The sequence below is a fragment of the Panthera pardus genome, unplaced genomic scaffold (genome assembly GCF_024362965.1).
Source record: "Panthera pardus isolate Hobbes unplaced genomic scaffold, ASM2436296v1 HiC_scaffold_21, whole genome shotgun sequence".
In the NCBI taxonomy this organism is placed as follows: Eukaryota; Metazoa; Chordata; class Mammalia; order Carnivora; family Felidae; genus Panthera; species Panthera pardus.
In genome coordinates this window covers 3,657,428-3,684,867 of record NW_026526777.1, presented here as the reverse complement: position 1 = coordinate 3,684,867, position 27,440 = coordinate 3,657,428, and the positions used below count along the sequence as shown (strand labels likewise).

Here is a 27,440-nt window from a genome sequence, read left to right as displayed (position 1 = left end):
CATCTAGGTAAATCAAGTAAGCCTAGAGCATGGACGGTATACAGGGAGCTATGTCAGCAGCTGTAGAATATGGATGTTTTATTTCTACTAGAAAGGACAGAGGAGCACAGATAACCATGGTAGAACACAACACAGCCCAAACACGCATCCTAACAAATGCGTGGAACTAGCAAACAAAGGCACGAGGATAGGAAAGGTGTACCATGTTCATGAAGCGGGGGCAGCTGGCGCAGCGGTTCGCATGTCAGAGGGGTCAAGACAAGTATCAAGACATAAGCTTAGACATGTTGAGATAGAATCTTAGAGAATTTCCATCGCCTTGCTAGAGAGTCTAGACGTTATCATAATTGAGCAAATATACACTCTATCTGTGAAACAGTTTCCACATTCTGCCCCATCTCATCAGTCTCCTGGGAGGAATTGAGGATCAATTCCTGTTGGGAATTGAGGATCCAGAAAGTCGTAGACACAATGTAATACTTTCGGGAAAAAAAAAGGAGGCAAGTTTTGGTAAATAGTTGCAGTTGCACTTGGCAATCCCCTCTCCAATTCAGGTTCTCTGGAAAGCTGTCATTTTTCATACAATATAAATAAATAGCATCCATAGATGCCCCCCACAATCACATATGTACTCATAGCTCTGTGTATATACAGATTCTGCTCTGACTTCAGATTCCAAGTCAAATGCTGCCTCCTTCTCTTTACAAAATCTTACTCTTCAATATGCAGAAATAATATCCCCCCGTCCAAACAACTCTGACCTGATTCTACTTCTTTATGACCCTTTTGCTTTTCAGGCTGTTTTTGAAAAAATAGGTATTAGTCTCTGTGTTTTGTTTGTTTGTTTGTTTGTTTGTTTGTTTTCTTTCAGTCTACAGTGTGAGCTCCTTGGAGACACAAATATGTCTCTTCTGCAATGTTTGGTACTTAATGAGCACCCAGTGAACCCTAGTTGTTTGACTAAGTGAATACATGAGTTTACAAGAGAAAAGACCCTTCTGCCTCAGAGTGGATGTTTGCTATTTCTCCCACAAGAGGAAGGACGTGCTCTATGTGATGCTTAATTTGGGCATCACGCAGGGTTGCTAGTCAGGACGTTATTACTTGACATTACTCTCTGGGGTGATGGACTTTAGCTCTCCTTGTGATACCTCTTGACTGCTAGTGGAGTAAGAAATGGGCCCTGGTCTCATCGACAGCATGGAGTGTGTGTGTGTGTGTGTGTGTGTGTGTGTGTGTGTGTGTGTGTGTCTGTGTGCATGTTGGCAGAGCACGTACTAGATCCTTTTAGGAATAAAGTAAAAGCGAAGACATGCCTTCCTTGAGATTCCATAAAAGATTGATCTTTAAACTGAAGAATCCACTTTTTAGGGACAAGAATCATTACGGGTAATGGAATATGTGTTGGTCCAGGATTCGAGTGTCTGGGTTCCAGTCCAGATGTCTGTTTCGCTCATACTGCATAAGAACATCACTTACATTCTCTAGGCTGGCCTCCTCATCTCCAAACTGACAACAAAACAGTTCCCGGAATCCTGTACAGGATTATTGCAAGACCTGAAAGAGATAATACATGCAAAGACGTTTTCAAACATGGGGGATTGCCATTATTAAGTCAAACAGTGAAAGGGCTGTTTGCAGAGGGCCCACGAAGCAGAGAAAGACAGATGGAAAGTGTTACTCTAGAAATGTTTTCTAGAGAGGAAAAAGCCAAGGACAGATAGCCCTGTAACAAGCTGCGGGGTCGTCCTGTCAATCCCAATATGTCTGTTTCTCTAGGGACCTAGAGAACTGGATGAGTGGCATTGGTGGCATGGTATCATCAGAGGAGCTGGCTGAGGATTTAACTGGCACAGAGATCCTGCTGGAGCGACACTCGGTAGGGGCTACAAAAGCCATAGCCGCCGACCACATGACCTCCCGACCTTCCCTCATCTTATGACTCTGATGAGATGTCACTGGCGTCACCAGTCTCTTCCATTTTCCAACACAGGGGCATTATGCTGACATGGAGGCTGAGGCTCCCACCTTCCAGGCCTTAGAGGAATTCGGCGGAGAACTTGTAAGAAGTGGGCACCATGACAGCCCTGAAATTCAAGAAAAGCTTGAAGCGGTCAGGCAAGAGAAAGGTGACTTGGAGAAAGCTTGGGATCAACGCAAGAAGATGCTGCATCAATGTCTGGAGTTGCAGGTAAAGCAAACTTCACACCGTTTAGCAGGAGAGCCTCAGACCATTCCTTCTATGCTAGTGTGCATGGTTACTCCACATGCTCATTTCACCGGACTTACCATCCCATAAGCACAAGGACGTTCCTTGACTATCTGCCCCTGTATTCTCATCATTGTGGTGTTCTCTGCTCTGATCCCTGTTAGAAGAGCCAAACAAAAGGGGGGTCAGCTCTTGGCATGGGATGGGGTGATTATTATTATAATGTATTCATTGATTGAGAGTTTGGTTGATGATTCTTATTCTTACGCTACTGTGTGCGAAACCCCGGAAACAGAAAGATTAGTAAGATAACGTCCCTTTTCTTAAACAGTGAAATTAGACATGTAGACAGCCGATTCTAGCACAGTAAGATGATTCTTAATAAAACAAAATGTATGAATATTTTGAGGCTGAAGAAGAGGGAGTGATTATAGCCAGTGAGGGAATGTACGAGAGGGTCATTGACGACCGTGAGGGTAGTGTTTATGACAGTCTGAAAGAAATAACCAGCCAGCATCCACCAGGCACACCATATGGGAAACCTCACCCTGAGAATGGAGCCTATATAAATATACACTATAGCTTATTTGAAAACATAAGATGTGGTTTCAGGGAAGAGTGAAATGTCCAGTATAGGTAAGATTCATGGTATGAATGTTTCTTGGGAGACTATAAGCACCCCTTACGGCATCTCTTATATCAGTGTCGTAGGAGAGGGATAGATTCTGTCCTTGGTGCCCTGGATTAAATATAACCTCTACTTTAATTCCCCGTAGTTGTTCCATGGGAGCTGTGATCAGGCCGAGAGCTGGATGATGGCACGAGAGAATTTCCTGAGGTCAGAGGGAGCGGGCCCCTTAGACAGTCTGGAGGCCTTGATGAAGAAACGGGATGATTTGGGGAAAGCAATCAATGCCCAGGTAATAACAACCAATCTAAGAGTTCCAATAATAAATGTTAGTAATAATAACAGAAATACCAATACATACATGTCGTTTCATGCTTTGGAAATATTTTTTTATGAAATTTATTGTCCAATTGGTTTCCATACAACAGCCAGTACTCCTCCCAGCAGATGCCTTCCTCAATGCCCATCCCCCACCCTCCCCTCCCTCCCACCCTTCCCCCATCAACCCTCAGTTTATTCAGTTTTTAAGAGTCTCTTATGATTTGACTCCCTCCCTCTCTAACTTTTTTTTTTCCTTCCCCTCCCCCATGGTCTTCTGTTAAGTTTCTCGGGATCCACATAAGGGTGAAACGTATGGTATCTGTCTCTCTCTGTATGACTTATTTCTTTAAATATTTTAATTCCCATTTGCTTCTTACAGAAACCTATGAGGTAGATAGGGCAACTTGATACCGTGGCTTAGTCTTACCCAGGTCACACACGACATCGGAACGTCTTACTGCCAGCCCGGCCTTTTAAAACCTAACTTTTAGCATTGGAAGTGACTTTAAGTACTGTTTACCCCAACATCTCAGCCAATGCAGGACTCACCCTCTACGATGGCCATGGGAGGAGTCTGTTCTTTAAGGGAGCTCAGTACTAAAGAGCCCATCTTAGTGTCATTCGTAATGTTTGTCTTCCTGTTGAGTTTTTTTTTTTTCTCATTTATTTTTTTATTTTTTTTATTTTTTAATATATGAAATTTACTGTCAAATTGGTTTCCATACAACACCCAGTGCTCATCCCAACAGGTGCCCTCCTCAATACCCATCACCCACCCTCCCCTCCCTCCCACCCCCCATCAACCCTCAGTTTGTTCTCAGTTTTTAACAGTCTCTTATGCTTTGGCTCTCTCCCACTCTAACCTCTTTTTTTTTTTTTTCCTTCCCCTCCCCCATGGGTTTCTGTTACGTTTCTCAGGATCCACATAAGAGTGAAACCATATGGTATCTGTCTTTCTCTGTATGGCTTATTTCACTTAGCATCACACTCTCCAGTTCCATCCATGTTGCTACAAAAGGCCATATTTCATTTTTTCCCATTGCCATGTAGTATTCCATTGTGTATATAAACCACAATTTCTTTATCCATTCATCAGTTGATGGACATTTAGGCTCTTTCCATAATTTGGCTATTGTTGAGAGTGCTGCTATAAACATTGGGGTACAAGTGCCCCTATGCATCAGTACTCCTGTATCCCTTGGATAAATTCCTAGCAGTGCTACTGCTGGGTCATAGGGTAGGTCTATTTTTAATTTTCTGAGGAACCTCCACACTGCTTTCCAGAGCGGCTGCACCAATTTGCATTCCCACCAACAGTGCAAGAGGGTTCCCGTTTCTCCACATCCTCTCCAGCATCTATAGTCTCCTGATTTCTTCATTTTGGCCACTCTGACTGGCGTGAGGTGGTATCTGAGTGTGGTTTTGATTTGTATTTCCCTGATAAGGAGCGACGTTGAACATCTTTTCATGTGCCTGTTGGCCATCCGGATGTCTTCTTTAGAGAAGTGTCTATTCATGTTTTCTGCCCATTTCTTCACTGGGTTATTTGTTTTTCGGGTGTGGAGTTTGATGAGCTCTTTATAGATTTTGGATACTAGCCCTTTGTCCGATGTGTCATTTGCAAATATCTTTTCCCATTCCGTTGGTTGCCTTTTAGTTTTGTTGGTTGTTTCCTTTGCTGTGCAGAAGCTTTTTATCTTCATAAGGTCCCAGTAATTCACTTTTGCTTTTAATTCCCTTGCCTTTGGGGATGTGCCGAGTAAGAGATTGCTACGGCTGAGGTCAGAGAGGTCTTTTCCTGCTTTCTCCTCTAAGGTTTTGATGGTTTCCTGTCTCACATTCAGGTCCTTTATCCATTTTGAGTTTATTTTTGTGAATGGTGTGAGAAAGTGGTCTAGTTTCAACCTTCTGCATGTTGCTGTCCAGTTCTCCCAGCACCATTTGTTAAAGAGACTGTCTTTTTTCCATTGGATGTTCTTTCCTGCTTTGTCAAAGATGAGTTGGCCATACGTTTGTGGGTCTAGTTCTGGGGTTTCTATTCTATTCCATTGGTCTATGTGTCTGTTTTTGTGCCAATACCATGCTGTCTTGATGATGACAGCTTTGTAGTAGAGGCTAAAGTCTGGGATTGTGATGCCTCCTGCTTTGGTCTTCTTCTTCAAAATTACTTTGGCTATTCGGGGCCTTTTGTGGTTCCATATGAATTTTTGGATTGCTTGTTCTAGTTTCGAGAAGAACGCTGGTGCAATTTTGATTAGGATTGCATTGAATGTGTAGATAGCTTTGGGTAGTATTGACATTTTGACAATATTTATTCTTCCAATCCATGAGCAGGGAATGTCTTTCCATTTCTTTATATCTTCTTCAATTACCTGCATAAGCTTTCCATAGTTTTCAGCATACAGATCTTTTACATCTTTGGTTAGATTTACTCCTAGGTATTTTATGCTTCTGGGTGCAATTGTGAATGGGATCAGTTTCTTCATTTGTCTTTCTGTTGCTTCATTGTTAGTGTATAAGAATGCAACTGATTTCTGCACATTGATTTTGTATCCTGCAACTTTGCTGAATTCATGTATCAGTTCTAGCAGACTTTTGGTGGAGTCTATCGGATTTTCCATGTATAATATCATGTCATCTGCAAAAAGCGAAAGCTTGACTTCATCTTTGCCAATTTTGATGCCTTTGATTTCCTTTTGTTGTCTGATTGCTGATGCTAGAACTTCCAGCACTATATTAAACAACAGCGGTGAGAGTGGGCATCCCTGTCGTGTTCCTGATCTCAGGGAAAAAGCTCTCAGTTTTTCCCCGTTGAGGATGATGTTAGCTGTGGGCTTTTCATAAATGGCCTTTATGATCTTTAAGTATGTTCCTTCTATCCCGACTTTCTCGAGGGTTTTTATTAAGAAAGGGTGCTGGATTTTGTCAAAGGCCTTTTCTGCATCGATTGACAGGATCATATGGTTCTTCTCTTTTTTTTTGTTAATGTGATGTATCACGTTGATCGATTTGCGAATGTTGAACCAGCCCTGCATCCCAGGAATGAATCCCACTTATCATGGTGAATAATTCTTTTTATATGCTGTTGAATTCGATTTGCTAGTATCTTATTGAGAATTTTTGCATCCATATTCATCAGAGATATTGGCCTGTAGTTCTCTTTTTTTACTGGGTCTCTGTCTGGTTTAGGAATCAAAGTAATACTGGCTTCATAGAATGAGTCTGGAAGTGTTCCTTCCCTTTCTATTTCTTGGAATAGCTTGAGAAGGATAGGTATTATCTCTGCTTTAAACGTCTGGTAGAACTCCCCTGGGAAGCCATCTGGTCCTGGACTCTTATTTGTTGGGAGATTTTTGATAACCGATTCAATTTCTTCGCTGGTTATGGGTCTGTTCAAGCTTTCTATTTCCTCCTGATTGAGTTTTGGAAGAGTGTGGGTGTTTAGGAATTTGTCCATTTCTTCCAGGTTGTCCAATTTGTTGGCATATAATTTTTCATAGTATTCCCTGATAATTGTTTGTATCTCTGAGGGATTGGTTGTAATAATTCCATTTTCATTCATGATTTTATCTATTTGGGTCATCTCCCTTTTCTTTTTGAGAAGCCTGGCTAGAGGTTTGTCAATTTTGTTTATTTTTTCAAAAAACCAACTCTTGGTTTCGTTGATCTGCTCTACAGTTTTTTTAGATTCTATATTGTTTATTTCTGCTCTGATCTTTATTATTTCTCTTCTTCTGCTGGGTTTAGGCTGCCTTTGCTGTTCTGCTTCTATTTCCTTTAGGTGTGCTGTTAGATTTTGTATTTGGGATTTTTCTTGTTTCTTGAGATAGGCCTGGAGTGCAATGTATTTTCCTCTCAGGACTGCCTTCGCTGCATCCCAAAGCGTTTGGATTGTTGTATTTTCATTTTCGTTTGTTTCCATATATTTTTAAATTTCTTCTCTAATTGCCTGGTTGACCTACTCATTCGTTAGTAGGGTGTTCTTTAACCTCCATGCTTTTGGAGGTTTTCCAGAGTTTTTCCTGTGGTTGATTTCAAGCTTCATAGCATTGTGGTCTGAAAGTATGCATGGTATAATTTCAATTCTTGTAAACTTATGAAGGGCTGTTTTGTGACCCAGTATATGATCTATCTTGGAGAATGTTCCATGTGCACTCGAGAAGAAAGTATATTCTGTTGCTTTGGGATGCAGAGTTCTAAATATATCTGTCAAGTCCATCTGATCCAATGTATCATTCAGGGCCCTTGTTTCTTTATTGACTGTGTGTCTAGATGATCTATCCATTTCTGTAAGTGGGATGTTAAAGTCCCCTGCAATGACCACATTCTTATCAATAAGGTTGCTTATGTTTATGAGTAATTGTTTTATATATCTGGGGGCTCCGGTATTTGGCGCATAGACATTTATAATAGTTAGCTCTTCCTGATGGATAGACCCTGTGATTATTATATAATGCCCTTCTTCATCTCTTGTTACAGCCTTTAATTTAAAGTCTAGTTTGTCTGATATAAGTATGGCTACTCCAGCTTTCTTTTGGCTTCCAGTAGCATGATAAATAGTTCTCCATCCCCTCACTCTCAATCTAAAGGTGTCCTCAGATCTAAAATGAGTCTCTTGTAGACAGCAAATAGATGGGTCTTGTTTTTTTATCCATTCTGATACCCTATGTCTTTTGGTTGGCGCATTTAATCCATTTACATTCAGTGTTATTATAGAAAGATACGGGTTTAGAGTCATTGTGATGTCTGTATGTTTTATGCTTGTAGTGATGTCTCTGGTACTTTGTCTCACAGGATCCCCCTTAGGATCTCTTGTAGGGCTGGTTTCGTGGTGACAAATTCCTTCAGTTTTTGTTTGTTTGGGAAGACCTTTATCTCTCCTTCTATTCTAAATGACAGACTTGCTGGATAAAGGATTCTCGGCTGCATATTTTTTCTGTTTAGCACACTGTAGATATCGTGCCAAGCCTTTCTGGCCTGCCAAGTTTCAAAGGAGAGATCAGTCACGAGTCTTATAGGTCTCCCTTTATATGTGAGGGCACGTTTATCCCTTGCTGCCTTCAGAATTTTCTCTTTATCCTCGTATTTTGCCAGTTTCACTATGATATGTCGTGCAGAAGATCGATTCAAGTTACGTCTGAAGGGAGTTCTCTGTGCCTCTTGGATTTCAATGCCTTTTTCCTTCCCCAGTTCAGGGAAGTTCTCAGCTATAATTTCTTCAAGTACCCCTTCAGCACCTTTCCCTCTCTCTTCCTCCTCTGGGATACCAATTATGCGTATATTATTTCTTTTTAGTGTATCACTTAGTTCTCTAATTTTCCCCTCATACTCCTGGATTTTTTTATCTCTCTTTTTCTCAGCTTCCTCTTTTTCCATAACTTTATCTTCTAGTTCATCTATTCTCTCCTCTGCCTCTTCAATCGGAGCCGTCGTCATTTCCATTTTATTTTGCATTTCGTTTAAAGCGTTTTTCAGCTCCTCCTGACTGTTCCTTAGTCCCTTGATCTCTGTGGCAAGAGATTCTCTGCTGTCCTGTATACTGTTTTCAAGCCCAGCGATTAATTTTATGACTATTATTCTAAATTCACTTTCTGTTATATTCTTTAAATCCTTTTTGATCAGTTCATTAGCTGTTGTTATTTCCTGGAGATTCTTCTGAGGGGAATTCTTCCGTTTGGTCATTTTGGATAGTCCCTGGAGTGGTGTGGACCTGCGGGGCACTTCCCCTGTGCTGTGGTGTATAACTGGAGTTGGTGGGTGGGGCCGCAGTCCGACCCGATGTCTGCCCCCAGCCCACCGCTGGGGCCACAGTCAGACTGGTGTGTGCCTTCTCTTCCCCTCTCCTAGGGGCGGGATTCACTGTGGGGTGGCGTGGCCCGTCTGGGCTACTTGCACACTGCCAGGCTTGTGGTGCTGGGGATCTGGCGTATTAGCTGGGGTGGGTAGGCAAGGTGCACGGGGGGCAGGAGGGGCAGGCTTAGCTCGCTTCTCCTTAGGTGATCCACTTCAGGAGGGGCCCTGTGGCAGCGAGGGAGTCAGATCCACTGCCAGAGGTTTGGCTCCGCAGAAGCACAGAGTTGGGTGTTTGCGCAGAGCGGGCAAGTTCCCTGGCAGGAACTGGTTCCCTTTGGGATTTTGGCTGGGGGATGGGCGGGGGAGATGGCGCTGGCGCCTTTGTTCCCCGCCAAGCTGAGCTCTGCCGTCCGGGGGCTCAGCAGCTCTCCCTCCCTTTGTCCTCCAGCCTTCCCGCTTTCCGAGCAGAGCTGTTCACTTATGACCTCCCAGACGCTAAGTCGCGCTTGCTGTCGGAACACAGTCCGTCCGGCCCCTCCGCTTTTGCCAGCCAGACTCGGGGGCTCCGCTTGGCCGGCGAGCCGCCCCTCCGCCCCGGCTCCCTCCCGCCAGTCCGTGGAGCGCGCACCGCCTCGCCGCCCTTCCTACCCTCTTCCGTGGGCCTCTAGTCTGCGCCTGGCTCCGGAGACTCCGTTCTGCTAATCCTCTGGCGGTTTTCTGGGTTCTTTAGGCAGGTGTAGGTGGAATCTAAGTGATCGGCAGGACGCGCGGTGAGCCCAGCGTCCTCCTACGCCGCCATCTTCCGGCTCTTCCTGTTGAGTTTAAATCTACCTTCGTGGCAGTCATGTACCCTCTGGCTCTGGTTCCCCCCCACCGTGTGAAGCCACAGAGGGTGTCTCTGTTCTTTTCTAGGAAGGAGTCTGTGATTGCCCCGGAGGTCTAATCTCTAGGCATCTGGGCTTTTTCCTTCTCCTCTGTCCAGGACAAGAAGACCACGGAGCTAGGTAATGTTGCGGAGCGGCTCATTGCTGATGACCACTATGCCAAGGAAGAGATTGCTGCTCGGTTACAACGGGTGCTGGACAGGTCAGGCCTGAGCAAGTGTTTTGTGAGCTAAGGAAAATGGAACGAAGGGACCTCTTGGCTAGCATGGAGGATGGGGGTCACACTCTGAGTCCTTCTCATTTCTAAATGCCTGAAACTGTCTTGACACTTGGAAGCCTTTCTGATCGAGAGTCACAGAATTAAAGTCATGGAAGGTAACTTAAAACAAAAAAAATTACCTGATTTAACCACTGTATCTCATATTTGAAAATAATGAGATTCTGTGACAACTAAGCCTATCAATATAATAAAACGGGTAATATATAATAATATATGACCTTTGAAAATGAGGTCAATGGCCGAGCCGAGCAGGCGGAGGGAGTCCTCAACTTGGGGAACTCTTCTGATGGAGTGGCAGACATGTGATGGCAGTGAAGAAAGCATGAAGGTAAGGGTTCTGCTCAGGATGGTGGGGGCCAAAAGGCACCTGAGGAGAAGTCTCTTCCTCCTTCAGTCTATAAATAATGAAAGGAGAAGGCACAGTTTGGCAAATGGCAAGATCAGTGGGTATGGCATCAAAGCTTGATATCACTTGGGCATTTGCCCTCGAGGGTCGAGGGCAGAGAGCGACCTAGCCTCCTCCTCCAGATGGAAGGCTCTCAAAGAACTACTGGTTGCTGAGCAGACAAAACTTGGTGACTATGCTGACCTCAAACAATTCTACCGTGACCTCGAGGATCTGGAGGAATGGATCGGTGATATGCTACCCACGGCCTGTGATGAATCCTACAAAGATCCCACCAACATTCAGGCAAGTTCGAAATGGGAATCTTGGAAAACTCTGGCATCCCCAGATTTCTGGATGCAGGGTATCTCCCTAACACTCAACTCTTCCTAATGGTTGAGATCCCTGCCCTGCCCTCAGGGGCATCTGAGTCTACCGTGAAGGGGTGAGTCCTTCAGAAGTCACCACCTTAGTTATGACGGCGCATTCACTCTTTTCTTTTACCCAGAATGTATCTATCTCACTTCCCTAGATTCCAGGGTGATTTAGTTTCTGATTTCCTTTCAGAGGAAATACCTGAAGCACAAGGCCTTTGAAAATGAGGTCAACGGCCGAACTGAGCAGGTGAAGGGAGTCCTCACCTTGGGGAACTCTCTGATTGAGCGGCAGGCATGTGATGGCAATGAAGAAACCGTGAGGGTAAGGGTTCTGCTCAGGATGGTTTGGGCTAAAAGGCACATGAGGAGAAGCCTCTTCCCGCTTCAGAGTTTCTGTGGGTAGGAATGTGGAGCGTGTTCTGTGGTTACCGGTCTTCCCTCCGCTGCCACACAAAAGAAGTGAGAAAACCGTGAGGCTCAGACCTTACCACTTTCATCAAAGCCAGGACCTAGGGCTCCGAGAAAGCCTCAGACTTAATGCCCAAGTGATATCGTGCTGGCTTAGCGTCTTCTATCCTTCCTGCCGAGGGTTTTGCCACTTAGGCATCAGTCTGTGGGAGCAACCCAGGGCCCTTTCTTCAGACTTCCTCCCAGCACCTGCTGTTCTTTACCCAGATTGAGCACGACTGGCTTAAAATGGCCCTCCAGTGCCGGCCGACTTTGGCTAAGCCCTAACTCCTAGCCCCCTACCGAAGCCTTCCACATTGTCACAGGACTCAGGATCCTAAAGACCATAGTAACCCCCAGATTTCTTTGGGTCAGAAACAACTTCAGGAAGTGCAGAGACAGTGGGACTACCTGCTTGAGAAAACAGCTGACAAAGGACAGAAGCTCGATGAGGCGAGTCGCCAACAGAGGTTCAACACAAGCATCCAGGACTTTAAGTTCTGGCTCTCAGAGGTAATTGCACCTGGAAGGGCGGGGGCACGGGAGCTTAGTAAATGTTGCCAGTTAAATGGATTTAACTTGACTCTCTTGGGGAAAGTTGGGGGACATGGTTGCTAATGTTGTTCTCCCTAAGGACAGGCTTCATCTGGAAGCTTTGCTGCATATCCCTTTATTTCCAGGCAGAGACACTGCTGGCCATGAAAGATCAGGCCAGGGATTTGGCTTCGGCCGGAAACTTGCTCAAGAAACATCAGCTGTTGGAAACGGAGATGTCGGCCCGAGAGGTAGGTGGTGTTGGAATCTCAGTCCTGTTGGCTGAATGCAAATGCTTCTGGCTTTCTTCCCTCGTCTCAGGAGGCCGTTGGGGAACGCTTTCTTGGCAAACCTGACCAAAACTGACTAGTGTCCTCAGCCAGCAGTCGTTACCGTCAGGTCAAATTCATGAGCTGCAGAGCTGTGGCAATGATCACTGCTAACCAATTATCATGAAACTGTAGATTCTAAGGCTCCAGAAAGAGGGGCCTAAAGTTATCGTGTCTACCTTTGAATGATGCACGCATATAAACTCACTATCTTCCAAAGCTCATATTCGATCTGTCTTGGAAAGAAACTGCAAGTTTATTTTACATAAATACAGAGGGCAAAAAGATGAGAAGGGGACATCAGGTGCAATGAAGTTGAATTAAATATGCACTCTGGAATTTCCATGGAGAATTCCAGTGCATTCCAGTATCAAGCAGATATGTGTCTTGGGAGCAACGATAAACAGGTTGGCAGGTATTAATTTCATACTGAAGAATTTAAAAAAATTTTGTTAATGTTTATTTATTTTTGAAGGAGAGAGAGACAGGGCGTGGAGGGGGAGGGGCAGAGAGAGAGAGAGAGAGAGAGAGAGAGATTGAATCCAAAAGGGGCTTCAGGCTCTGAGTTGTCAGCACAGACCCCAACGTGGGGCTCAAACCCACGGACTGTGAGATCAGGACCTGAGCCGATGTCGGAAGCTTGGCCGACTGAGCCACCAGGACACTGCTCATACTGAAGAATTTTATATTATCGATTTTATTTCGCGGCAGAGATATGCACAGGAAGGGCAAGTAGTCAAATGCTTTCTAAGTTCAGATCTTTAGGACTCGATGATATTCCCCCACGACATCGACATCGCTAGAAGGGCAGAAAAACAGGCAGAACAGGCTGGGTGTGTTCCCAATGTGGCCAGCCTAGGGACTTTATGGTCGCGTAGCTGTTCTTGAATACTCCTATGGATCCATCTGCCAAATCCAGGACTACCGTGAAGAGGACAGTCCTCTTTGGAGACACACTTACTCACACTCATTTTCCAGTTGGGGAGAGGAGGAAAATGCAAAGCAGAACACCAGCAGGCAAAACGTACGGTTTAAGGAACATAGTCTTGTTACTGTCTTTACCCTTATCCCATCTGAGTTAAAAGGGCGTATCATCAAATTATCTTCGAAAGCAATCTGTTCCACCCAGTCCTCGAACACGAACCAGTGGTAGTTGAAATCCAGAATGTACTCAAAGCCTGTGGGGTTCCGTTCACTGAGCACCCCTGCACTTTCTAGGATGCTCTCAAGGACCTGAATGAATCAGCAACTCGTCTGCTCTCCGGTGGGACTTTCAATGTTGACCAGATTGTGGAGCAAAGGGATAATGTCAATGAACGCTTCCTGAATGTCCGGAACTTAGCGGCTGCACACCACGAGACGCTGAAAGAGGCCTATGCCTTGTTCCAGTTCTTCCAGGATCTAGACGATGAGGAATCGTGGATAGAGTATGTACTACCAACTCACACTGTGTGAATGATCCAGGAGAATAGATGATCTGTTAAACAGGTTCCCATTTGCTGCTGAAATGAAACGCGTCATTGTTTCTCAAAGTTGATAGCACTTCTTAATCGTGTCTGCCTTAGCCTAAATTTAACACTGGTTTTCTTTTTCTCAAATTCCCTCACTGGATGCAGGCAGAAGGAGGCAGGCTTGGAGAAGTAGGGAGCAATTCACGTACACTCTGGGAACAAAATTAAGAAACCTTGTGTGTTTGTTCTAGAGGGTTCACAGCGTGTGCGATGTCAGAATGAGACAGCTGGGCCTTTACAGCTTACTCAGCTGGCGACATCCTTGTCCTTATTCCCCGTTTATCCTGTGACTCAAAGGTGCCACTGAACTGGACACAGGACCTGCCATGGGTTCGTTACTAATTCTGCTTTCGTTGTAAAAAGTACACTTGGGGAAATCTTAGTAAATCAAATTATTTTCCCGACTTCCCATTTAACCTGCCTCCTCGTGCTCCTCTCGTACAAACCTGTTGATTCTCACTAGTAATCAATGACTTAGAGGGAAGTGTTGTATATAGGGCAGCATGGAGGACATCTTAGAAAGCTTTAGAAGCAATGAGATAATATGATCTTGTCTACGTAGCCCTGTCTTGTGCTTTGTGGCGATGTTCAAACATTGTTCACTTGGAAGCAACCCGACTGCCATGACTCCTATGGTATCAACTTTTTACACCCATTCTACCTAAGTTCACTATTGATATTAGTAGACAAAAATAATAAAGCCATGAAAGTCATGTATGTGCATGGCTTCATTGATATGTGTGTATTAATGTTTTTGAAAACCAATCATTAGCGTATGTTCTTGAGCAAAGAAGAAAAGGTGTGCCAGTAGGCAGGCAAGGGAATGAAAGGGAAGGCTCTTACAGCTGTGGGTACAGTGGGGATCAGTATGTTATTTTTTTAATGTTTATTTACTTGTTTTGAGAGACAGCACACAAGCGGGGAGAGGGAAGAGAGAGAGAGAGAGAGAGAGAGAGAGAGAGAGAGAGAGGATCCCAAGCAGACTCTGCCCTGTCAGCACAGAGTCAGATGCTTGATCTCACGAACCATGAGATCATGACCTGAGCCGAAATCAAGAGAGTCAGACACTTAACCAACCGAGCCCCCCAGGTGCCCCCAGTATGTTACTTTCCTTGGTGTTTGGATTAAGTCGGGAGCTTGGCAGAAAGCCTCTGGCACCAAATACCTTTGTGGTTACCGGAATTTACCACCTCCTCACCCCCCAGCCACACACCCACTCTTAGAAAACCCTCGCTCTCGGATGGCCTCACACGTCTAAACTGCATTTGGGGTTTCCTTCCTTGGTCCCAGGGAGAAGCTGTTACAAGTGAGCTCCCAGGACTACGGCAGGGACCTGCAGGGCGTTCAGAACCTGCTGAGGAAGCACAAGCGCCTGGCAGGGGAGCTGCAGGCACACGAACCCACCATCCAGGTAGGAAGAGTGGAGGCGATCTCAAGCCCTCCCTCGTGCCGCAGACAAGCGGGGTGAGGCTGCCTCACGTGGAGGTGGCCTGCGGGCACACAGAGAGCTGGGCATGGAGTTCACAGGTGTTCTTCCCTCCTCTGCCTGTTGCCCCCTAGGGACAGAAGGGGTCTGTGCGGAGACCCATGTTTTCCCCTGGAAGGGGCACTTTCAACACCCCAGGCACTGTTGCTGGTGTTAGGATGCAGGCTGGGACCTCTGGGAAAACTGTACTTGAGCCGAGCCATAAGGGAAGGAGACAAGTCTGTGTCTGGCTCGGCAGCAGGGTCACCCTGCGACCGTGAATAATCCAGAAAGCGGGTCATGGAGTGTAGCCTGGTGCGAGCACTGGAGATTGTAAATGATGTGGAGGGTCGGAAGGGCTGGGTACCTTGTTGGGGGGAACGATGACTAAATGGAGACAGAGGGAGAGAGAGATCGTGGAGTAGTGTGACATGGGGGTGTGTCCTTCAGAATATTCTGGATGCGGCAGAGAGGCTGGGAGACAAGGCTGCTGTGGGGCGAGAGGAGATCCAGGAGCGCCTGACTCATCTTTTTCAACAATGGGAGAAGCTCAAAGAGTTGGCCAGCACTCGGTGAGTTGGGGATCGGACGGAGGCCGTTGTCTTCCTGGATTGTTGGTATTGGGCTTAGCATTGGCTGCTCTCCCCAGCCCCCCGTCTCTATTGATCTTCAAAGTCCCTGTCCAGATGTCAGTGTTCCACTCAGCTTGCCCCCTTTTGCCCCGGGGAAGAGGCCAGGCGGCTGCCACCGCCACGGCCTCGCCACCCGCCGGCTCCTGCGCTCACGGCTATCGTGGTTGTCCCCACATGCCAGCCATCCTTCTCACCGGGCCGTGGCCCCCGGGTCTGTTTTACTTTGTATGACCCACCCCGCTCCCAGGCTTGGCGCTTTGTGCAGCCCCTAGGAAGCAAAGAACGAGGGGTAGATTTCCTCCCTTGTAGCCAGATGGCCAAAGCAAATAACTTCTGCCTATAATTCCATACCTGTTGGCGGTAAGAAGATGTGTCTTGCTGGGGAGTAGAAGGAAACATCTAGCTTTTTGAGGTGTCTTCACTATATAAGAGGCAGCACACAGAATAGAAAGAGACCTTAGCTCACTGGCGCTGTTCTCCAGCTGGGCACTCGTGTTTGGACGAAGCTCCCTCCCAGCAGCAAAGACTCCCAGGGAGCAGGAGATGCCACAGAACAGGACCTCTGGGGTCAGGGCCTCCCCCTGTTCACAGGAGCTCAGATCAGATTGTCCTGTGCGTCTGCCTCGTGCGGCTGTGCTGCTCAGTATAGTCCCCCGCGTGCTGACTTCTCCCCATCCTCACTGGGGTTCACTGCCCTGTTGCAGAGGGCTCCGACTGGAAGAATCCCTAGAATACCTGAAGTTCATGGAGAATGCTGAGGAGGAAGAAGCTTGGATCAGTGAAAAGGAAGCTATGGTTGCCCGAGGGGGTTCTGGGGACACACTGGCCACTACTCAGGTGAGTAGTGGAAACATTCTCATGCCTGGCCACTGGTTGCAATTTCCAGAAAATCAAATTTTAGAAGGGCGACCTGGCAGGTAGACTAGTTCTATAATTTAGAGACACCCTTGTGAATACACTATTGAGTTTTCCAATCAAGAAATGACCAAGTGGTCCATGTGATCTTGAGTTAAGATGGAGTTTTAGAGCTTTTGAGAAGGTGATCATAAGATAATGATATTCTTGGGACCTTGAGGTCTCCGCCTAGTAGCCTTAAAACTTAGGGATTTACCGAGAAGTCTCTGTGGAGATTCATTCACTCTTACGTGATGACATAAGGGAAGGCTCACACTGGCGATGGAAAACTTAAAACCTGCACGTGGCATGAAATCCCCACCACTAACTCCTCTCGTTTGAAACGTCTTCTGGGACATGTGCACACACTGCACATGTATGAGTGGTTTAAGCTTTCGTATCAAACATTCCCAAGGCTTTGCTTTTTAAAATCAAACCTTACGTTTGGGGAACTGTAGGTACCCGTGCAGTTGTAAGAAGTAATACAGAGAGGTCCTATGGGCACTTTACTCAGTTTCCTCCCGTGGTAACACCTGCCGGCACTTCGACACTGACAGAGTCAAGAGGCAGCACGTCACCGTCACCATCTTGCAGAACACCCTCCTCCCTCTGCCCCCCCTTAACCCCAGGCAACCCCTAATCTACTCTACGCCTCTGTAATTTTGGACGTATGAAGAATGTTGCATAGATGAACTCATACAGTCCGTAACTTTGGGCAGTTGGCCTCTCGCACAGCGTCGTTCCCTGGTGACTCGCTCAGCTTGTGTGTGACAACAGTTCATTCAGTGCTATTGCCGGGTGGCATGTCATGGCGTGGATGTCACCTGTTGAAGGGTGTCTGGGTCGTTTCCACTTTGGAGCTGTTACGAGTAAAGCTGCTATCGATATCCATGCAGAGGCTTCCATGTAAACGTGAGTCTTCCTTCCTTGGGCATAAATGTCCAGGAATCGAATTGCTGTAGGATCACTGCATATTTGGTTCTGTAAAAAAAAGTATATATGCATAAAACTATAAAAGTGTTCAACTGTTTCCAGAGCGGCCGTACCGTCTTACCCACTCGCTGGCAGCGCGTGAGTGATGGCGCCTTCCAGCACATTCTTGCCAAGATTTGGTACCGTCACCATTTTTATTTTACACAATCTGATAGGAGTGTGGTGTATCTCCTTGTGGTTTCAATATTCATTTCCCTGATGGCTAGTTTTTTGTGTGCTTATTTGCTGCCTTATTTTCTTCAGCGTAATGTTTGTTTGCTTTAACTGTTGACCTTCTGTGCTTCTGTGTCAAAAATGCAAACGTTTGGCCTCGCCCAAGATCATGAAAAGCCGCTATGTCTTTTTCTAGAACTTTAGAGATTTACGTGTTCATCTTAGGTCCATTAGCTGTTTTGAGTTCACTGTCGTCTGAGATGAGGCATCGGGCGCGGTTCATCTTTGTGCCTGTGACTGTCCAGTGGCTCTTTGTTCCGCAGGTGTCCCTCCCGGCCAGCCTGTCACTTTCACGCCCACTCATGCTGTTCTATTTGAAGTGCGGCTTTTGTAGACCACATATAGCTGGGTCACATTTTTAAAGCCATTCAGCCAATCTTGATCTTTCGATAAGTACACTTAGACCATCACATTCAAAGACTCGTTTTAATGAAAAGTCTTTGCAGTAACATACAAATTCCAGGAATAGATTTTTATGCGGATTTATTGCTAATAATCTTCACCATTACCTTAAGATGCCTATCCACCTAGCCTTTCTGTGTCATCTTTTATCAAGAAAACAATTGGTCCTCTGAGTTTGGGGGTTCTTGGACCCGTATAGATTGGCAAATGTAAGAAAAGAGAGTTGCCTACCTGTCGTTGGATTTAGATTTCCTGCCCCCAATCTCATATTCTCTCTTTGTTTAACATGTGAGGAGAAGAGAAGATATTTCTGATCAACTTCTTACAACTACAAGAACCATAAAAGATATATTTAAAGTTAAGTTTTAAGCTTTGGCCTTATCGACTTTTAACACAACATTGAGGAGGCTACTTAGGACTTAGGAATGTATTTGAAGGAGGGACACCTAGACTTTATTTAAAGGAAGCATGAATTAGATGTGAGGCACCTGAGCTGTCCAGAGTGTCCAAGGGGAAACACAGAAAAGAGATTGGAAACAGAAGGAGATGGGGTTAAAGAGACTTTATTTCATATATTGTGTGTACATAAAACACGGCTAAATCAGTCTATCTTATATTGTGGATCCGTATCCAATCTCCATGTACAGTTTCTGCATAAAGATGAAATATACAGTCATCCAATATCATGCAGTGCATCTTGTATTTAAAGAAATAACCGTGCCTAAGAACACCTTTTGTTTGCAAAATGTGGCAGTTAAAAAGCGTGTTAGTCACACAAAATCCATTTCTTCCTGTTGGCCCAGCCTAGTATGTGGTATAGAAGGAAAAGTGGGCAGGTGCTTTGGGGACAGGACCAGGAGGAGGCAGCCGAGCCAGCCCAGGCCCTCGTGGATGGAGGGTGGTGGTGGGCAGGGCTGCCTTGTCTGGAAAACACTCGGGAGAATACAAAGAAGGAGGAGACTCACTGCTTCTGGGCTTTGTCCACACTCCTTTCCCCATCCTACCAGCAGCAGTTAGACCCAGAGAAGTTCAAGACTGAGATTCAAAACAGCTCAGGGCCTTCTTTACCTGCCTTTATGTCCACTCTTAGTATAGGATGACACTTATTCTTTTTCTGTGAGATACAACATTTCATGGAATTATGTACATTTCAAAATGGAGGAATCCGCGTGTATTACCTTGACCAACACTCTCATTCCAAAGTCCAGAAAAACCTACGTTCACCCTAGTAAGTTAGAAACAGTGTCACTGTCTTCTTTTACTTCTTTCTTTTCTGGTAGGATTGCCCTTTATGGCAAGTGGAGAGCTTTAGGGGAGGCATTTAGTGGCACTGTGTAGGAAAAAGTGGACGCCCCCCTAGTGTAGCCAAATCGTTCCTGTGAGTTGCATCAACGGGAGTCAGAATATGGTTGGGTTAGACTGTCCAGGCTTGGATTTGTCGATTCTCACGGACTCATTTCCACAGAGCTTGCTAAAGAAGCACGAAGCATTGGAAAATGACTTTGCTGTCCATGAGACCCGACTGCAAGATGTGTGTGCTCAAGGAGAAGATATTTTAAATAAGGTGAGTACTTCAGGGATTCCAGGCCAAGATCATTTTCCAAAAGGGATTGGTCCAAATACAGAATCATGAGCAGTGCTAAAACCATACACTGAATTTTATTTTATTTTTTTAATATTTTTACGTTTATTTATTTTTGATAGAGAGAGACAGAGCACAAGTCGGGGAGGGACAGAGAGAGAGGGAGACACAGAATCCAAAGCAGGCTCCAGGCTCCGAGCTGTCAGCACAGAGCCCGATGTGGGGCTCAAACTCCCAAACGATGAGATCATGACCTGAGCCCAAGTCGGACGCCCAACCGACTGAGCCACCCAGGCACCCCCACACATTGAATTTTAATAATCTCTTCGTAGCTATCTTATTTTTGTTCTGAGCACATAATTATCTGTTCAGTCACTGTTTTTTGGAAATTCTTTTTTTCTAGTTCTTACAGGCATATCTCTCAGATTTCCTTAAATCCTCTGTTGACCCTCTTACTCACTGTAAGACATTTATAAACATCTTATCGCGTGCTTTGGTTATAGAGTATTGTAAAAACATAAAGAAGTTCTTTGTGCGCCTTTAGGGAAGAGGACCACACTGAAAGCCCTTTGTAATTTGAGAATCATTCTTTGGTACAAATGCTTGTTTTTATAAACTCTCACTGATCTAAGTACTATACAAACATCCTTAAACAGAGGGGACTCCGGCTAAGAAAGTCACACTCATGTGGCCCCACACGAGAAGATCTCCTAAATGCTAGAGTGGAAGTAACCATCCCGGCACGGATGAAAAATACAATAACACGATAACTGCAGTCGACCCAGAGGAGAATAGTTACGTATTTGTAATGAGAGAGATGCCACCTTTTTATCAGACTGAAGAATTCAACTTCTAGCCATGGACACCCACCAATGTGTATCTGTTCCTTCTCTTCTCCATCTTGGTGTCTCAGGAGAAAAGTCAGCGCACGGAGAAGGTAGCCACCAAGATACAGACTCTGACCGAAAAGATCCCTTCTCTGGCTAAGGCGATGGCTGCTTGGAAGTTGCAATTGGAAGATGATTATGACTTTCAGCAGTTCAGCTGGAAGGCTGATGTGGTGGAGGCCTGGATAGGTATGGCATGTGAAGGCCAAGGTCCTTGGGTGTGAGAAATGCTGGTAAATTCCATCGGTAGAAAGATTCTGCGGTTTTCTCGCTTCTGGTGAGAAAAGAGATGCTCCCTCATCACTCACTCCTACCCTTTCTGGACATAGTTACACTCACATGTGCATACACACACACACACACACACACACACACACATTCATCCCCCCCCCCCCCCACACACACACACAAACATGCTGAGGGGTGACTGAGGACCAGAATTCCATAAAACACATTTTTGGGGAATTGGTGATTTCGCATGTGCTATTCAGAAGGGCAGAGCTATAGCAGAACATTCTAAAAAAAAATAGCGTGTTTGATTGTTTTTAACTCATGCCTGATCTGCAATTTTCCTTTGTTTTCCAAACCACCCAGAAGTGTTGGTCCCAGCTCAGCTTCAGTCAGGGCTGCACTGCGTAAGTCCAGAGAGACCACCCATCAGCCCCCCACTGCTCCCATATTCCAATAAATGACTCACTCCGGGAGTCAGGAGGTTGTCTAATGGCTTGTAGGGAATATTCCTTTTCTCCTTACCAAAGCTGATTCAGGAGCAACCGTGTTTCCCCTCTAATTAATCGTCTTTGCTCTCTAGCTGACAAGGAAGCAAGTCTGAAGACCAATGGCAATGATACAGACCTCGCTGCATCACTTGCTCTCCTGGCAAAGCAGGTAAGGACAGGGCTGCTCGTGGGCAGGTGCCCATGGTGACCACAGCCCACGTGCACGGAAGCTGAACACTAGGATTATTCCATTCCCAAATTCTGTGGTTTTACTGTCTGTAGGACCTGCAATATTGTTCCTCTTTTTCTTCCCCATATGCATAACTTGCTAGTTTTTTTCTTTCTCTCCCTCACCTCAGTCTTGCTGCTGCTGGGTGTGCATCATTTTTATCAGAGAACCAGCTTTAGGGTTTTTTTTTATTGTTCTCTGTTATATCTTTGGATATTACCCCACTCATACCTTTTTATATCTTTCTCATTTTCTTTTTCTTTCCTTGGGATTAACTTCTTTCTTAAAAAATTCTCAAGGTGGATATTTATTTAGATTACCAAATATTTAGCCACTCCTTTTCTAATATTTTGATATAAGGATATGAATTTCCCTGTAAGTAAAGTTTTAGCAGCACCTCACAATTTCATATGTTACTTTTGTTATTTTCACTCAGTTAAAATGCTTCTGTCTAATTTCTTATTTGACCCATTGGTTATCTCCTATTGTATTTAGCTGAATTTCCCAACACTTGGAAATGTTCTTACTATCTTTTTTGACATTTATATCTTGTCTAATTCTACTTTGTTTTAAAAACACACCCTCTATTATTTTAGAAGCTTCGTTTACATCCGGAAAATAGTCTGTTTTGGTGAATAGTCTATGTCCAGTTGAAAAGCATGTGTACTTTCCAGTGTTTTTTGTTACCTGTCAGGTTTTGGTTGTTAATCATGTTGCTTAAATGCTCCATTATTTCTATACATTCTGAAGCTAAGTTAAAGGTTGTGTTGACATTTAGAATTATGAGTCATCTTGATGAACTGAATCCTTTTTATTATGAAATGTTCTTTCTAATAACATTTCTTGATTTAAAGTCTACTTTTTCACAATCTAGAGTACCAGTGTTTTGTTTGTTTGTTTGTTTGTTTGTTTAGTGTTTGCCGTCCATATTTCTATCCTTTGGTTGTTTTCTTTTTTACATTTATGTCTTTATATTTATAATTTTTGTTGTTTATTTGATACATGTATAGAATGCAAAATGATTACCCTTGTAGCTGACACCTGCCTCCCATCACATAATTGCCTCTTCTGAGAACATTTCAGATCTACTCTCTTAACAAGTTTTAGGTGTATAACACAGGAGTATTAGCTGTGATCATCGTGTTCTACGTGAGATGCCCAGAACTAGTCAATCATTTAGTTGGAAGTTTGTATCCTATGACCAGTATCTCCCATCTTCCCCACCCTCCAGCCCATGGCAACTACCAGTCTGCTCTGTTTCTCTAAGTGCAGCTCTTCTGTATCCCACTTGTGAGTGATATCAAGTGGCGTTTGTCTTTCTCTGTCTAGCTTATTTCACTTAACGTACGCTCTCAAGTTTCATCCAAATTGTCACAAGTGGCGGGATTCCCTTCCATCTGGCGGCTGAATAATATTCCATTTTATACACACATCACATCACATCACATCTTCTTTGTTTATTTGTTGATGGACATTCAGGTTGTTTCTGTATCTTGGCGAATGCAAACAATTTTGCAATAAACATGGAAGTGCAGAGTATCTTTGTATTTTAGATGTGTCTGCTATAAATTTCACAGTGAGGATTGCTTTATTTATCTAATTTGATCATTTTATTGGAAGGGGTGAGTCTATTTACACTTGAAATTTTTGTCATGTTTATTTATTTTTGAGAAAGAGACAGAGACCGAGCGTGAGCGAGGGAGGGGAAGAGAGAGAGGGAGACACAGGATCCGAAGCAGGCTCCGGGCGCCGAGCTGTCAGCACAGGGCCTGATGCGGGGCTCGAGTCCACGAGCCATGAGATCATGACCTGAGCCGAAATCAGACGCCCAACTGACTGAGCCACCCAGGCACCCCGAGTCTATATACATTTAAAGTAATGTAACTGATGAATATTTACTTATGTTTATGATTTAACACTTCCATCCCCCATCCAACCCCTACTTTTTGGTCAGGGACTGAAATGATATGAGACATAATTTCATTTTTTGGGGTGGGGACTTGCCTTTTTTTCATTGGCTCTTACTCAGGCCTTTCAAGGGTTTAAGTAAACGCCTTTCAGGGGGGCTTCCCCTCTTTGTGTTTTCAACTCAGCGCTGTGAGATTAGCAAGGAGCCTACTTAGCATCTTTGACTTTTTGCTACTGTTTCTGCTGGGCTTCTAGGACTCCTGGCCTGTGCAGTTTAGGAATCTGTAGACGCCTGGAGGAGAAAACAGACAGAATATCGAACCTATTTTTCTGCAGTTCGTTTTCCACCCTGGCTGCCCAATTCCCCAGAAACTGTCTCTTTAGCCTCCTGAGATTATCAAGAGCTCGGAGCAGCTGCGTTGCCCTCAACCTCTTGGCCTGTGCAGCCTGCACGTCATAGGGAAAGGTGACAGAGAATATTACTCTGACCTTAATACTGTTTCCTCGTCTCTAGAATTTTGATCCTTTGAGGTGTCGTTACCTGAGTTGCATTCTGCTCTCTTTCAAACAGCTGATGCTTTGTGCTTTTATCCAGCAGTTGTAGTTATTCTCAAAGGGAGAATTAATCATATGCAAGCCACCCTATTAAATCTGGAAGTTCAGTATCCAGAACTTTGTGATGTTGATTTCAACACCGCACGCACACACACACACACCATGAATCGTGATCCAACTGAGCCCCGCAAGAGGTCTGTTGTCGGTGTGTATACCTCCAAGATCTCTGATAGTGAGCTGTCTGCTACCAATCAGAACACAAAACCTAACAGAGGATGCAAAAGAGTCTTAGAAAGGATGCGAGCTGGAGGAAGCATTTAGTTTTGACTCAAAAAATGCGGAAGATCGTCCCATGCTCCCGTATTCCCTTAATATTAATATTACACCTACCCTAAGGTCTGGTTATAAAACACACATCCACTCAAACTCAGCCATACTTCCAACCACAGACATTCACTTAAGTCTCGAAGTTACGTCTCCTTCTGCTTGGTCATCACTCTAATCCTTTCCTAGACCTTGTCTTGTCCATGATAAAAGATCTGGTAGAACCCAGGTGTGACTGGCCCCGGGAATCTGGGTTGTATCTCCGCTCACAGCTCCTGTCTGGGTCTTTCCCAGGACACGCTGGACGCCAGCCTACAGAGCTTCCAGCAAGACAGGCTGTCGGAGATAACTGACCTGAAGGACCAGCTGGTGGCCGCTCAGCACAGCCAGACCAAAGCCATTGAGGAGCGCCATGCTGCCCTGCTGAGGCGCTGGGGGGAGCTGCTGGAAGCCTCTGCAGCCCACAGACAGAACTTGCTGGAAAAGCAGCTTCCCCTAAAGAAGGTAAAAAAAAGAGAGAGAGAGAGAGAGAGAGAGAGAGAGAGAGAGAGAGAGAGATGAGCCATAATCAGTCGTCCACTATCTGTATATTCTATTAGCCATGGAATCCAGAAATAGATACTGGAAACCCTGTTTGGGTAATCTAGAGACATTGGAGTGAGTGCGTGGAAAGTATCAGGAAGGCATTCTTATTTTTTTAATTTTTTGTTAGTTTTTTTAATGTTTATTTAAGAGACGGAGAGACAGAGTATGAGCAGGGAAGGGACAGAGAGAGAGAGAGAGAGAGGGAGATACAGAATCCAAAGCAGGCTCCAGGCTCCGAGCCATCAGCACAGAGCCCGATGCAGGGCTCGAACCCACCAGCCATGAGATCATGACCTGAGCTGAAGTCGGACACTTAACCGACTGAGCCACCTGGGCGCCCTGGCATTCTTACTGAATAAGAAGTTACTGGGGTTTTTTTTAGATTGATAGGTTGTGTTTTTTGTTTGTTTGTTTCTTTTAAGACTGACTTGTCAGTTGTCCAGCTGACTTGAGAGAGAAGCCAGGCACATGTAGTAGAAGAAGTAGGTGGGTCAAAGGGTGAAAGGTCCTAGTGTTTGAAAGAACTAAACTGACAGGTGGGAGGTAAGGCTGTCCTTGGGCTTTTCTCTAGCCCAGACACAAGGAGCACTCAACCAGTAAAACCTGAGTTCCCACCTTGTGTTGATCTTTCTTGGCTGGGAGACCTTGTATATGTCCCTTAACATCTCTGAGCCTTGATTCCGCCATCTATGAAATTGGATCATATTACGACTGTTTCCTGCTGGTCTGTTATGACTATTAAGAGATAATGGATCTGAAAATGCAGCGCAAACCACTAAGTTCTATGTAGGTATAAGTGATGAAAATGTTCTTTCTAGTGGTGGCCGCTAGGGTATTGGATGTTGATCATAAAAAATACCAATAATAAAAGGAAGTCAGGATGGTCAGTGACATTACTGAGCACTCCTAGGCCATAAGTATTATACCGGGCAGCAAGTTAAGACAGGCAGGGGAATTAGGAAACAGACGCACGGACAAAAATCAGTCAGTCTGGATGCTTAGCTAACTACTCTGTTGGTATGGAACCTACAGAAATAAATCTTAAGTGAAAAATTAAATCAATTTGGGGGCAACTTTACACACATATATGCATTCTAGATAGAAAGATGCTTTACCTTCTGATTCTATTTAGCTTAATTTTTGAACTGCAAAGAGATTTGCTATTTTATTTTCTGATTTTAAAATCTTTGTAAAATACTCAGGTGATCCAGAATATTACAAAAATAATACGAAATACTTTATAGGTTTTTTTTTTTATTTCCTGTATAGGAGCCAAGTCAATTTCTCTGTACTGGTCTATTTTTAGCATATACATTGCCCAAATGAGTATAGGGTAAGATGTAATGGTGTAATGGTTCGTAATCTCCCTTCCATTTAGGCCAATGTTTTCCTCTTTAACCTCCATATTTGGGGATGAAAACTCATTTTCATATTTGCTTAAAATAAATCTCTTGGGAAGTATAAACTTCTGAGTACGTATGTATGTATGTGGGTATTTTAGAGGGAAGGAGAGAGAGAGAGAGCATGCGGGAGGGGCAGAGGGAGTGAGAGAAAATCCCAAGCGGGCTCCACTCTGTCAGCACAGAGCTGGACATGGGGCTTGATCCCATAATGCGAGATCATGATCTGAGCCGAAATCAAGGGTCGGATGGCCAACTGAATGAGCCACCCAGGTGCCCCAAATCTGTGATACATTTTAAATCCAAAACTGGTTTTGATCACCAGTGTTTGGAACAATCCATGCTATTTCTGTTGTTCAGAAATTCAGAGAATTCAGTCATTGAGAGCATATGGAGAACGCCAGACAGTAACGTAGGAGTAAGGGTACAGACCAGAGGGTGGGAGCTGGGTTTAAGCAGGGGCTTCAAGCACGAGCTGAGCCCTGAACAAGTTCTAGAAGGAAGGCAGGAAAAGAACTCAGTACAGACAAAGAGACATCAGAGAGAGGTGGATAGACTGGCCTAGCCCATGAATGATTTGCTTATTCAAACGTTCATCCATGCATTCATGTAACACTGATGTTTGCACGTTCCCTGTGTGACAGGTAGAACGGGAGCACAGACTTCAGAATAACAAATTGTGAAATCGTATGGCTGAAAATGGCCCTCGCTTCTTTTGGACTCTCGGAGTTAAAACAATGCTAAGAGTCCTTCCGCCTCCTTACGTGCAGATGGTGGAGGCCTCGGCTACTCTCAACCAGGGCGCCAGGCCTCGAACTCGCCTGCCCGCCTGCTGAGCACATGGTGCTCGGTGGTTTCCGTTCTGCCCTCCCACAGTTGCTGACCCGCCTAATATTTGAAGATGGGCATTCTTCTTTTTTACATCCTCAGTCTTCTCTTTTGCTGAGGGGTTTT

General features: G+C 44.8%; 1 protein-coding gene across 3 annotated transcripts in view; it reads left to right on the top strand.

Annotated features, from left to right (window-relative positions):
* Positions 1-27,440, top strand: part of SPTA1 (spectrin alpha, erythrocytic 1) — a 70,664-nt gene that overhangs the window by 35,441 nt on the left and 7,783 nt on the right. For 2 of the 3 annotated variants that reach the window (XM_019433327.2, XM_019433326.2), the window contains exons 28-43: positions 1,780-1,879; positions 1,994-2,191; positions 2,986-3,129; positions 9,934-10,037; positions 10,644-10,806; positions 11,068-11,199; positions 11,700-11,837; positions 12,005-12,109; positions 13,406-13,614; positions 14,989-15,109; positions 15,614-15,735; positions 16,500-16,632; positions 19,763-19,861; positions 20,793-20,955; positions 21,578-21,654; positions 24,796-25,005. In XM_019433327.2, the coding sequence (XP_019288872.2) occupies positions 1,780-1,879; positions 1,994-2,191; positions 2,986-3,129; positions 9,934-10,037; positions 10,644-10,806; positions 11,068-11,199; positions 11,700-11,837; positions 12,005-12,109; positions 13,406-13,614; positions 14,989-15,109; positions 15,614-15,735; positions 16,500-16,632; positions 19,763-19,861; positions 20,793-20,955; positions 21,578-21,654; positions 24,796-25,005 (2,218 nt within the window). Of the gene's footprint in view, positions 1-1,779; positions 1,880-1,993; positions 2,192-2,985; positions 3,130-9,933; positions 10,038-10,643; positions 10,807-11,067; positions 11,200-11,699; positions 11,838-12,004; positions 12,110-13,405; positions 13,615-14,988; positions 15,110-15,613; positions 15,736-16,499; positions 16,633-19,762; positions 19,862-20,792; positions 20,956-21,577; positions 21,655-24,795; positions 25,006-27,130; positions 27,420-27,440 lie in introns of those variants that run through there. The other variant, XM_053908892.1, reaches the window with a different exon arrangement.